Genomic DNA, 13,385 nt, shown 5'->3' with positions numbered 1-13,385 from the left:
TGGCTGAGGAATACTCAGGTAGCTGTTCCATACAGAAAGTATAAGGCACTGACCTATCATGTACCAAACTGGGGTAACAAACACTTTTATCAACGGAATGGAGACTCATGTTCAAAGACTGAGATTCAAGACCAAATACTTAATGGGGAGGAAAATTGAAGGCTCACAACTCTGGTTCTCTTGTAGTAGCATAGGTATGTGTACAGAGAAAGATTCCTACTATACCATCTGTAAAAAATTTGTATCTCTAGGGCTAGCAGAGACAGTCTCTTCATTCACTTAAATGTAATCATGTTAATAAGAATTTCATAGTTTCAGAATTAAAAGAATTCTTATTTCTGTCAGTAATGAACAGCATATTATTGTGCTGAATACAACTGGCTACTCTTACCGTATATACTGAAGTCCTCTGGCACTCATGCTATAAGAAAAAATCCTCTTCAATAAAACTCCTTCCATTTCTCAGTCAATAATCAGTTGAACAGTAATGTAAACTAAGCAGTAGCTGAAGTTCACCTTTGAAATGACGGGTGTTCAGTATATGAAGTTCACTAAATTGTGTAGGTGTTTTGGGGGATTGACAGCAGTGCAGCAGTGGGGAAAAAAAGGCTTTGTAATTACTAATCCTCACTGGTATGATAATAGCATAGGCAGGGTGGATCTGGTTTTACAGTGACTGACATACTTTGTAATGCCTGAAAGTAAGAGACCTCCCAATTACAGAAAGGAGATAAACTAACCATTTTTGTATTATGCCTTCATGTGTCTTCTAGCATCACATGCATTTCGTCTGAGCTTTCAGTCCAAGAAAATCTGTAGGTTTCTTTTTTTTATTGCACAAATTTACTGTCTTCAGTGACAAATAGTTACATAGATAAATACTATACAGTAAAAGAACGTCTAAATAGGACTCTGAATAAACTTGAGTTACCGTTTTCCAAAATATCCTATCTTGGAAACAAGTATCCTCTCCTTATCACAGGCCTGAGGTTTGCAAGCACGGATATAAGCTAATCAGTCAGAAGGCCTTCAGTCTATCCAAGCTTTAAAAAGATAAAGGGGAAAGACAGAGATATGAAAGGGAATCTAAGCACTGATCCCTGTAAATCCATCTGAAAATAATAACTTTCTGGCATATGTCAGAACAAACTTTGCCAGGAAAATACTATGGCACTTCCAAGTGATTCCTAATATCGCATTTTTCTGATTCTAAGGTGTCCTCCCTGGGAATGAGGATTTTTCCTTGCTCACGCAACCTGAGTCTGCCCAAGCCCAGTTGCTGGGCAGAGGGAGATGGGTGCTTTGTTAGGCTTTGCTGTGGACCACTGCGGCCCCCTCCTGCCTCTGTTAGGACTAAAAGCAATCTAATCTACCTGTCTAGACAAGGCTTTGCTCTGGTCTGATCCCTCTCTTTGGTGTTGCTTGTGACATCCAGAAATTTGACAAGGAAAGCAATTATTGATCAGTCTGAGGTGTGTTTTGCTGTGATAATTGTCTAAGCATGACTGAGTGATGGCCCTATAGATAGGTGCTTACTTATTTCCTGAGGCATGTCGTCCTCAGAGCGACAGAAACGTTGATAAGGAAGAGGACAAAATGACTAACTTTGATGGAGTTTGTGTTGAAACATCTGCTGCTTGTCAACATGGGAGGCAGCAGTGGTGACTTATTAGTAAAAAAGGAAAACCAATGGAACTCTTATTCTTCCCCTAAACTATTTTTCTGACTATGAATGCCCAGTAAGTTCCCACAAAGAGAAAGTACTGCCCCATCATCTGTGTATTTTTTACTTTGTTTACATTATGATTTACCACATACCTGATAACACATTATTTACTTTAAGACTTTGAGTAACTTCTGTCTATTAAGGAACCTGGCCAATAAGTCACTGAATGGAACAGTGAAAATCTATGGAGAAGCCAAATTGTGGTAATTTAGATTTTTTTTTTCCTCTTGTCTAGATTCTAAATACTTTTAAGATATTGAACAGAATGTAAATGAATGAGAAGATACTTGGTGACATTTCCTATTTCCTAAATGCATACTAAACAGAGACCTGTACTTTTCTCCTGTTGTTTTAATCAGAGTAATTTAATTTGGATTAATCCTTTCTTTTGGACTCAGCTCTGCATGGGCACTCTGCAGAATTCTGGCTTCCACATCAAGAGGAACTTTGAGAGGAATTAGTCTTCAGAAAGCCAAAATTACCACAAAGTACTTCCCCAGAACACGGTGGCATGTACGGAGTTGGGGTACTGCCACCCGTAGGAGGAAGACATACCCCTTCTCTTTTACAGCTTTTGTTCTTTGAGAATCACAGCCATGCCACTGGAGCATGGAAAAGCGATGCGGTTCAGGAATCTGTGCTCTTCCCTTCAGTGCATATGCATGGTAAATAGATGGCCACAATCTGCTCAAGAAAAGGGTGTACCTCTTGCAATAGTTCTACCATCAGAATGTAAAACATTCCACCCCCAAAAAATAAAACCTCAAAACTGTACATCCCTTGGTTTAACTGGAATGTTAAGAAAAGCAAAAACACTGGAAATAAGAAGTGATCATAAGAGCATGATGCTTTTTAAACAGAAATTAGGTGTATGTCTGCCTGCCTATCTGTAATTTAAAGAATGAAGCTACGTCTATGTCAGATGAGTATTTTTTTTTTCCCCAGAGGACATAGAGTTTAATCAAGCTTCACTACCTTAGTAACCTTTTGTAAATGGTGTGGCATGACTGTCATCAGAGTAGGATTGAAAAACAGAAGATATTTAGGTTCAAATCTGGATGTAAAGATGTCAATCTCACTAATGCAAGTTACTGTGAGTATATATATTGATTTAAATCGAGCATTTTCTATTTTCTGTGCAAGCAAGAAACAGGTCAGTATTGAAAGCAGAAAAACAAAGTAAATGCCTAAAGGAGGTCTCATTCCATGCTTTGGGTCTCATTCTGATCCTGTCAACATTGCATCAGTGTAACTCCATCAATCAGATTTATATTACCATTTTGATGGAAATGAAAATGCTTTAGTAAAGCTTTCTTCAGACATTGTTTTCTCTGAAAACCTTTAGACTTCCTTTCTTTTCTGACTTTTTCCTTCTCCTGTTTTTAAACAATAAGACACTAATAAGACATCAGGTGATTTGCAGGTCTTGGAATATTTTCACCTTACACAAAAGCCCACTGGAATCTGCCTCTGTATTCTGATTCATCAGCTACTTCTATCATAATGAGTGTAGCAAAGAATAAAACATTTTTTTTCTTTTTATGCCACATGCAATTACACCTCTTTTAAGTGGTCCAATAATTACATTTTAAATGGCACTTACTATTCTCTTTTCGTCATATACAAATTGATTTTTTATTGTTTTACTAAATAGTTACTAAAGCCCTGTGAGGGAGAAAAACACCCGATACACTTTCAAGCAAACGATTCAAGTCTGTACGTTAATCAGTACCTTTAAATAAACAGCAATAATTAATGGGAGTTTGGCATCTTGCTGTATCGTACAGTGACAGCGATTAAACACTGGCACTGCAAAATGCCAGTTTTCAGCTTGTGAATTTGTAGACCCTTCAGAGTCATGAACTGACATTTGCAATCTTTGTCAGTCAAAAAAAAAAAAAAAAGGCAAATTCAGTTAAATTTAGTTCTGCCATTCAAATCGAATGAAGGTCGTCACCTGCCCCTTTTGTGATTTGATTATCCAGGGACTGACTTTATTTTCCTGAAGAAAGACACATTAAAAGGGCCTGATTCTGCAACTATTGCCCCATCTCAGCAGCTCAATTGGCTTAAATTATTCATCATTAACTGACTTAGCTCTTGCTGTTTATTTAAGAGTAAAGATTAATATATAGTCCTGAACTGTTTGCTTAGGTGTTTTTCCTTTCCTAGAGCTCTCACAACCATTCTGAAAAACAATTAAATACTCTTTAAAATTATAAAAATGAGTATATTAAATAAACATAATTTATAATTCAATTATCTGGCTTTTTGAAATGCTGTAGCTATGTACGGTTTACCTTACCTAAAATGTTTTTATTGACTTCATTTGAATTACTCATGTAAATAAAGACTCCAGATTCAATCTCTGCACCCAAGATGAGCCAGAAACTGAAGCAAGCTCCTGAAATCCAATCCAGTAGGTGTATAAAGTCTGGACAAAAGCAGCACGTTTGTAAGGAGAAACATGCTTGTAAGGATATGCAGAAAGCATGAGCTCCACAATCCTCTCTGTACGCTGCTCCTGCCTTTGGTTTCTTATCTTCATAGACTCCTTGAAGTTTTGGGGGTTAGGAGCACAGCAGATGATAGGCATCACTTTTTGGACCAGTACTTCTTGTAAGAAGTGGATTTCCTGAGGTTACTGTGAGACTGAACTGTGGCAGATGCCCAAGTAAAGGACAGAGCAATACCAGTGCTAGTCTGAGCAGAACAAATGTCTTCCCTTGGAGGTGGACTACTTCATGGATTAAATACTCTCTGTAACAGGGGGAGTCCTCACTTCTTATCTGCCACACTGAACTCCAGACTTCTCTTTCTGGGGACAGCAACATCAGGAACACCCTGAAAGATCTCGGTGGAACCGGCAATTTGGCCTTGAATATTTCCTACTGGAGATGGGACCAAGGCTGTATTTGCTAATGATTTAAGTAACATTTAAGAAACAAGGCCTCCAGGGATAATATGAAGGGTTGCTAAACAGCTAGCTCATAATCTGCTATTTGAACACACAAGCGAATGTTTGTAAGGAATTTTTTCACTATGCTGGACTGAAGGGGACATGCTACAGGTGTACCAGAGGTCAGGTTCCAGTGTTACAGTGTGATGGTATGAAGTAAAAGAGCTCGTTCATTAGCATATGAATCAGCTCTCCATAGAAAGTGGTAGAACTGCAGGAGAGGAAAAGCCATTTTGCTTCAATAATAACAGCCTGTAAGAGGCAATCCCAGGTACAAAATGATCAAGTGACCAGAGCCAGTTCAGTGAAGAATGATAGTATTTTATGCTCAACACTTCAAGATTAAAGTCTTTAGTTAGCTAAGCATAATGTGAATCAGTTTCATGTATAATGTATTGTGTGAGCCTGTAGCCTGTATGATACAATGTAAGCAATTCCATTTACTGCAATTTGACTATAGCTAGTACAGAATAATTGGAGTCAGTTTCTAGCATGCTAGAATTTGAGTCAAATACGATATGGAAAAGAATTTGATACATAATAATATGGAGGCGAAGATAACAAGCAATGATGTGGATGAATAGTTAATATGCTATAATACAGAAGTCATTTTAATAGGTTATGATGTGATTAGGAGTCCAGTGTTCTTATATGCAGAAAAAAGCCTAATACATCACAGTAAAGAAAGGAGACTATTAAGGAAGAATACAAATAATGGTACATAGCTGCATTTGAGGAGAGTGTAACATCAAATACTACGTTTTTCTCAAATATAAGAGTAAATAAACATTTACTGGAGGATAAAACATGGCTACTCAAGTGAACATGGGAAATGTTTCAGAGCAGTTCTGCACATTTCAGGGGCTGCACAATGCTGCACTGGGCAATTCCCACTCCTGCCCAGGAACTCAGCCCTTTGTATTCATTTTCCCCCATTATTAAAAGCAGATGTGACAGTTCCAGCCCCTTTGGTACTCTGGGCCTCAATTTTACAATCTGTTGTGCAAATACTACGGTCTGAAGACCTGCCTCTTCCATGAGGCTAATAATGTACGATTAGAGAACTGAAGCATTTTAAAGCAAGCACATAAACATTAACATGACTGATCTGCATGTAAACGTCTTAGGCTTTCTAAAATAACTTCAGAAAAGAGCAAATACATGCTATTATTGTGACCTGTGACCATGTTGGGTTTAAATCCAAGATCCACTATTTTTTTTCTCTTCCTAACTTTTCAGGAGGCTAACATGTGTACATGAGAGGAACTCATTTATGAGCATGTGCTAATCAGTTCTGACTACAAGTTAAAGTCATCCCTGAGCAAACAGAAAACTATTCAGCTTAGCAATAAAGTTAAATAATTATTACCAGGCTATGTGATGTGACTACAATGTGACATTGAAATGACTATGGTGTGATTAGAATAAGAATGTTGTATGTCTGTGATGTTACTAGAATGAGGCTATAAAACGTCTGTGATGCCATACCGCTGTGATATGAGTAGTGTCAGGGAAAATGTGTGCATTATTAACGCATACATAAACATGCCGTATTTCAGAAGCAGGCTGCACTACACAGAATGCTAGCAGTTCTAATTATCTTCTTTATTAATGGTTGTTCTGCTTTGCATTTTAGAAGACGAAAGAACTGCGTACTTGATTCATTCACAGAATTCTTTCTCTAAGTGGTTTGGCAGTAAGGTTGCTCCTTCATGTCACTTGCTTGACTTTCAATGCTGGGGCTCTAGCCATCCTTTCTGTATTACATAATGAACATTTTTCTTAAACTGTTATTAGATTCAGTTCCGTTTGCTACCATTACTTGATGTAATCAAAACCAGGATCAATTTTTTTCTGCATGTATCTGTAACAGCAGCCAGCATGGACACAAACACAAAGCACAGCAAAACTAGGGAGTGTTTAATCTTTACAGATCACGGGATTACAGGACGTGCAATGTTCACACGCAGCGTCCGCGTCTGCATGACTAGCAAGAGTATGTACATTTATCAGTATGTACCACACAACACCGAGCCATGCAAATTACTGACCTCGGACAGATACAAGCAGCTTCTACTATTAGTCACCGGTGCGTCGTGTGTGCAGACACATATGGGAGTCTAAAGGTAGGAGCCTGCACCTGAAACTGTAAAATCTTAAAGGCAGGAACTCAGATCTTTAGCTGGCCAGTGCTGTCAGCTGAAAATGTGTAAATTATCTAGATACAGTACCACATAAATAAAAGGTCAAATGCTGATGTTACATTTGGGTTTTGTATGCGTATTTTAAAGGCTTAACCAGAAACAGCAGCCAGCATGGCCACGTACCATGGCATACTCAACTGGATAGGTACCGTGCCATACAGCTTGCAAGTTCAAGCTGAGAAAAGCTAGCAGTAAAAGCACAGTCAAGCGAAGGTTCATTCATGCTTCAGCAGATGTTGAAAAAGGTACTACGTGTAATGCACTATATATAATGCACTATAATAATCTTCTTGTCACACTTTTGAGGTCACTTGTATCATAACACATTGGCATTTTATTACACCGTCTTCCAAGCATGTGATGCTTCTTTGTGGCTAGCTGGTTAATTTACCTGTGTCATTTACGGGGAAGGCAAAATGATCACTTTTATTATTTATCAAACCACAGAGAGGAATGTTTTCCAGTTCAGCGTTTAAGCTGACAAAACCCAAACCAGCAGAGCAGCTCTCTCCCTCCTTCCGCAAGTGTCTCGGCTGACCCTTCGGGAAGGGGAAGGAGAAAGGTGTGCAGGCGTAAATGGGAGCCGAGACAGGGCTGGAGCCAGCGCAGCCTGAATTATAGATGAAAAAGCATCTATTAAATATAAAGTCGCACCGCGCGCAGGAGGGCCAGGGCGGGCCGTTTCCTTCGGCGCTGCGCGGCGCCAGGCCGCGGAGCCTGCGCGCCCACCAGCGCTCCGCGCCGGACCCGCAGCCGCACCGCGGGCGGCGGCGTTTCCCGCGCCACCGCGCAAGGGCGACCGAGTGCCCTCCGAGCACATTCCCCCCCCCCCCCCCCCCATAAAAACCCCACCACCAACCCTTATTTGGCCGAATTACCCGCACTATCCTTTCCGCACGCGGGACGGCCGCCCCCCCCCCCCCCTCGCTGCGCTACCCTCCCCACACACCTCGGCCCCGGGGCGCTGCGCCCCCGCCCGCGCAACGCCCCCCCTCCGGGTCGCCGCACCCCCCGCGCCGCGCCCCCTCCCGCACCGCGTCCGCTCCGCGGGTCCGCTCCGCCCCTTCGCCGCGCGGCGCCGCGCGTCCCGCCTGACCCTTCCGCGCGGCGCGGAGCCGCTGCGCCGCCCCGGCCGCCCCCGACTCCCGGCCGGCCCGGGGAGCGACGTGCCCGGCGGCCAATGCCAGGGCCGCGCTCCGCCAGCCACCGCCCCCGCTGGCGCGGGCCAATGCGGTGCGGCGGGAGGGGGAGCTTCGCGCCGCTCACACCCTCCCTCTGGGCTTATTGAGAGTTATATCAAGAATTTCAGTTCAGAGAGAGAGAGAGAGAGAGGAGAGAGCGTGTTTGAGGGAGAGAGGCTGGGAGGGAGGAGGGAGAGCGCTGTCGCTTCCTCCCGTCACTAAAGCAATAACCTATTAGGATTTTTTTAATTTTTTTTTTTTTTTTTTTTTTTTTTTTTTTTTGGTGGGCAGCTGTCACCCCAGAGATAAAGAGGGAGAGAGAAGCACCGCCAGACCAACTCTTGTCATTTCCAGTAAGAAGTTGCAGACTTCATGTAGCTGTCTCTGCTCTGCTGAGAGAGGGATGGAAATTGTGTGCAGTGCAGAGTGGAAAATACCCCCGGTCTAAAGAAGTGCACCGGATTTCTGCTTGCTGCTTGTTTGGGTTGTTGCGTGCACGTTAAACACCCGAAGGATCGCCGCTTAATAGAAATGAAACGTGGAGAGGATGACTAACGACAGAACTGTGAATTTGCTCCCTGGAGTTGCTAATTTGCCACCCCGAAGCAACACATATCTCGAGGAGGAAGCGTTTGGCTGCTGCTGATTTCTCCAAAACTGGTGGTTTACCAGATGCATTGTGCTGTATCTGCTGGAACAGATCATTGCTTAGCTGCAGCAGATCGTCAAAGGTAGACGACCAACGTAAGTGCAAAGTTACCCATACACTGTGATGCATTTCATTGAAAGAAAAAAAAAAAAAAAAAAAGAAGCCAACACGCAGTATATTTACCTAGGGAAAGATTCAGTGTTTTGGATTCAGTTGATGTTGGTGGCAAAGGCTCACCTACTCGCTGTGTCTGCATCCCTACCTGCATCACTCTGCTGGAAGTAATCACGGGCATCAGCTATCGTGCAGCTTAATGCAGATAAGATTAGTGCTTAGAGGCTGCCCAGTTCTGCCAAACTGTAGGTGCTGGCAGCCTTGCACCCGGGTAATTCGCGGTTAGCAGAGCATGCAAGCACAAGTCTGTCTGTCGCTTTCTTTTTTTTTTTTTTTTTTTTTTTTTTTTTTTCCACCTGCATTATTAGTCTGCAGTATTTATGTGTGGCAGCTGCTAATAACATCCTGATGGGAGATCAGTGTCAATGGGGAAAGGCAGCACATTTCTTCCTCCTCTCATCATCAGAAAATACATACCACCCCCCCACCCCCCCCCCATCTGTAAACATGTTGGCTGCTCCTAAGTTGCATTTGGCGTTTTCAGTCTCCTGATTTAGACTGTGTTTAAAAACAAAGTTTAAGGTTATTAAACAGAAGAAGTATCCAACATCTGGAGAGGAAACATTGAGCTGAGAGTGTAAGAAACTGTAAGTCCTGTTATTGTCTCGTCAGTTAACAGGGATGTGAAGTAGCCAGTGACGACTGCTGCAGCAGCAGCACGTCCGGGTGGTTATTTCCCAGTACCGTAGCTATAGAGGGGGAGGCAAGACACAAGGAGCAGGGAAAAATCTGGCTTGCAAGAGCTAAAAAATACATTTGGAAGCAAACAACAAATTACATTTGGCAGCTGACATAGCAGTTAGAATCCAGAAGTAGTGCGGGAAGATTTTTTACTTGCACCAAATGACTGGGTGGAGGAGGGTAGAAGGGGAATTCACGTTACGAATTATACGGTGTACCACGAAATCATTCAGAAAGTACGTGTCGAAACAGTAGCTAGCTTTAATCCTGCAAGTAGTTATTTCCATTCTTACTCTGTGCAAATGCAACTGATGGGATATTGGTGCATTTGTCCGGAGGTATTGCTTGTAAAAGGGAACAGTAGGAGACTGTACTGCTGCAAGTGTGTGTTGCAAAAACAAGTAGTAGTTGCAGATTGTGGATTTGTCATGCCTAAAAAACCAATAACGCTGTTCTGTGTGGTTGTGTTGACAGTGCTGTCTCCAAATAAGAAATGAGATGTAATGCATCCTGCAGTCCATGCATGCTTCCTCTTGCAAATCGCGCATCATTCCCCTCTGGAAACCTTTAAGTCCTAAAATCCGGGAAGAGAGAATAAAAACCTTATCATGGACCTGAGGGATTTTTACCTGTTGGCCGCTTTGATTGCCTGTTTAAGGCTGGATTCTGCTATAGCTCAAGAACTTATTTACACTATTAGAGAGGAGCTGCCTGAAAACGTACCCATAGGGAACATACCAAAGGACCTGAACATTTCTCACATCAATGCTGCCACAGGGACCAGTGCCAGCCTTGTCTACAGGCTGGTGTCTAAAGCAGGGGATGCCCCTTTGGTCAAAGTGTCCAGTAACACCGGGGAAATCTTTACGACATCTAACAGAATAGACAGAGAAAAACTCTGTGCTGGAGCTTCCTATGCAGAAGAAAACGAATGTTTCTTTGAACTTGAAGTGGTGATTCTCCCCAATGACTTTTTTAGACTGATCAAAATAAAAATCATTGTAAAGGATACTAATGACAATGCACCTATGTTTCCATCCCCTGTCATCAATATCTCCATCCCAGAAAATACTCTGATCAACAGTCGCTTTCCAATTCCATCAGCAACAGATCCTGACACAGGCTTCAATGGTGTGCAGCACTACGAGCTGTTAAACGGGCAGAGTGTCTTTGGACTGGATATTGTAGAAACTCCAGAAGGAGAGAAATGGCCTCAGCTGATCGTGCAGCAGAACTTGGACAGAGAGCAAAAGGACACCTACGTGATGAAAATCAAAGTGGAGGATGGAGGTACCCCCCAGAAATCCAGCACAGCCATCCTGCAAGTCACAGTAAGTGATGTCAATGATAACAGGCCAGTGTTTAAAGAGAGTCAAATAGAAGTTCATATACCAGAGAATGCCCCTGTAGGCACTTCTGTAATTCAGCTTCATGCTACAGATGCAGATATAGGAAGCAATGCAGAAATCAGATATATTTTTGGTGCCCAAGTCGCCCCTGCAACCAAAAGATTTTTTGCTTTAAACAACACCACGGGGCTGATTACAGTTCAGAGATCCTTAGATCGAGAAGAGACTGCTATTCACAAAGTGACAGTGCTGGCTAGTGATGGTAGCTCTACACCGGCTCGGGCAACTGTGACCATCAATGTCACTGACGTAAACGATAACCCTCCTAACATAGACCTCAGGTACATAATAAGTCCCATCAATGGCACAGTGTACTTATCTGAGAAAGATCCCATCAATACAAAGATTGCCCTAATTACGGTTTCGGATAAGGACACTGATGTGAACGGCAAAGTGATCTGTTTCATTGAGAGAGAGGTCCCCTTCCACTTGAAGGCAGTTTATGACAACCAGTATTTGTTAGAGACCTCTTCCTTGTTGGACTATGAGGGCACCAAAGAATTCAGCTTTAAAATTGTTGCTTCTGATTCTGGCAAGCCCAGTTTGAACCAGACTGCCCTGGTAAGAGTTAAACTGGAGGATGAAAATGACAACCCTCCGATTTTCAGCCAGCCTGTAATTGAGCTGTCAGTTTCTGAAAACAACCGTCGTGGTCTATACTTAACAACTATTAGTGCCACAGATGAAGACAGTGGGAAAAATGCAGACATTGTTTATCAGCTTGGCCCTAATGCCTCCTTTTTCGATCTGGATCGAAAGACAGGAGTTTTGACAGCCTCCAGAGTTTTCGACAGAGAAGAGCAGGAACGTTTCATTTTCACTGTTACAGCCCGAGACAATGGCACCCCTCCTTTGCAGAGTCAAGCAGCTGTGATTGTTACTGTGTTGGATGAAAATGACAACAGTCCCAAATTTACTCATAATCACTTCCAGTTTTTCGTATCAGAGAACTTACCAAAGTATAGCACGGTGGGGGTGATCACGGTGACCGATGCAGATGCCGGGGAAAATAAAGCAGTGACCCTTTCCATCCTGAATGACAATGAAAACTTTGTGCTGGATCCGTACTCTGGAGTTATAAAGTCCAATGTTTCTTTTGATCGAGAACAGCAGAGCTCCTACACCTTTGATGTCAAGGCAGTGGATGGAGGGCAACCTCCTCGCTCTTCTACAGCTAAAGTAACCATAAACGTCATGGATGTTAATGATAACAGCCCCGTTGTTATCTACCCACCTTCTAATACTTCTTTTAAGCTAGTGCCACTCTCAGCAATTCCAGGGTCGGTGGTAGCCGAAGTCTTTGCTGTGGATATAGACACTGGCATGAATGCCGAGCTTAAGTACACAATTGTAAGTGGAAATAATAAGGGTTTATTTCGAATTGATCCAGTGACAGGTAATATCACACTGGAAGAAAAACCAACTCCTAATGATGTGGGGCTGCATCGCTTAGTTGTCAACATAAGTGATTTGGGTTATCCCAAATCCCTGCATACTCTTGTACTTGTATTTTTGTATGTAAATGATACTGCTGGAAATGCCTCTTATATTTATGACTTGATACGCAGGACTATGGAAACACCTTTGGACCGGAACATAGGCGACAGTAGCCAACCCTACCAAAATGAGGACTATCTCACGATCATGATCGCTATCGTGGCAGGTGCCATGGTTGTCATAGTGGTGATATTTGTCACAGTTCTCGTTCGCTGTCGACATGCATCCAGATTCAAAGCCGCCCAGAGGAGCAAGCAAGGTGCTGAGTGGATGTCTCCCAATCAGGAGAACAAGCAAAACAAGAAAAAGAAAAGGAAGAAAAGGAAATCTCCGAAGAGCTCTCTTTTGAACTTTGTGACCATTGAGGAGTCCAAACCTGATGATGCAGTTCATGAACCTATCAACGGGACAATAAGCCTTCCAGCGGAGCTGGAAGAGCAAAGTATAGGAAGATTTGATTGGGGCACAGCACCACCAACAACCTTTAAGCCTAACAGTCCTGATCTTGCCAAGCATTACAAATCTGCCTCTCCGCAGTCTGCTTTTCATCTCAAACCTGACACTCCAGTTTCAGTGAAAAAGCACCATGTGATTCAGGAACTCCCGTTGGACAACACCTTTGTTGGTGGTTGTGACACCCTTTCCAAACGCTCTTCCACTAGTTCAGATCACTTCAGTGCCTCAGAGTGCAGTTCCCAAGGAGGCTTCAAGACAAAGGGCCCCTTACACACCAGACAGGTAAACGAGCACTTTTACTGGTCTATAAGTACTGCATACAAGTGCCCGATCAACCAGTATTAAAAGTGCCACTATGTTGTGGGTTTTTTTGTTTCATTCTAATTTAATTTAGTTATATTATGGGGGGAACAAAAAAAACAAAACAAAACAAAACAAAAACAAACAAA

At 42.6% G+C, this 13,385-nt stretch overlaps 1 protein-coding gene across 1 annotated transcript in view; it reads left to right on the top strand.

Annotated features, from left to right (window-relative positions):
* The first annotated feature begins 10,182 nt into the window (after positions 1–10,182).
* The window catches only part of PCDH9 (protocadherin 9), a 712,583-nt gene continuing 709,380 nt past the window's right edge, over positions 10,183–13,385 (top strand). Inside the window, exon 1 of the mRNA XM_086481987.1 lies at positions 10,183–13,218. Coding sequence (XP_086338113.1) covers positions 10,183–13,218 — 3,036 coding nt within the window. The remainder of the gene's footprint in view (positions 13,219–13,385) is intronic.

The sequence above is a fragment of the Leptosomus discolor genome, chromosome 1 (assembly GCF_034619465.1).
Source record: "Leptosomus discolor isolate bLepDis1 chromosome 1, bLepDis1.hap2, whole genome shotgun sequence".
In the NCBI taxonomy this organism is placed as follows: domain Eukaryota; kingdom Metazoa; phylum Chordata; class Aves; order Leptosomiformes; family Leptosomidae; genus Leptosomus; species Leptosomus discolor.
The sequence above is the reverse complement of the archived record's forward strand: the minus strand, read 5'-3'. Positions and strand labels throughout refer to the sequence as shown.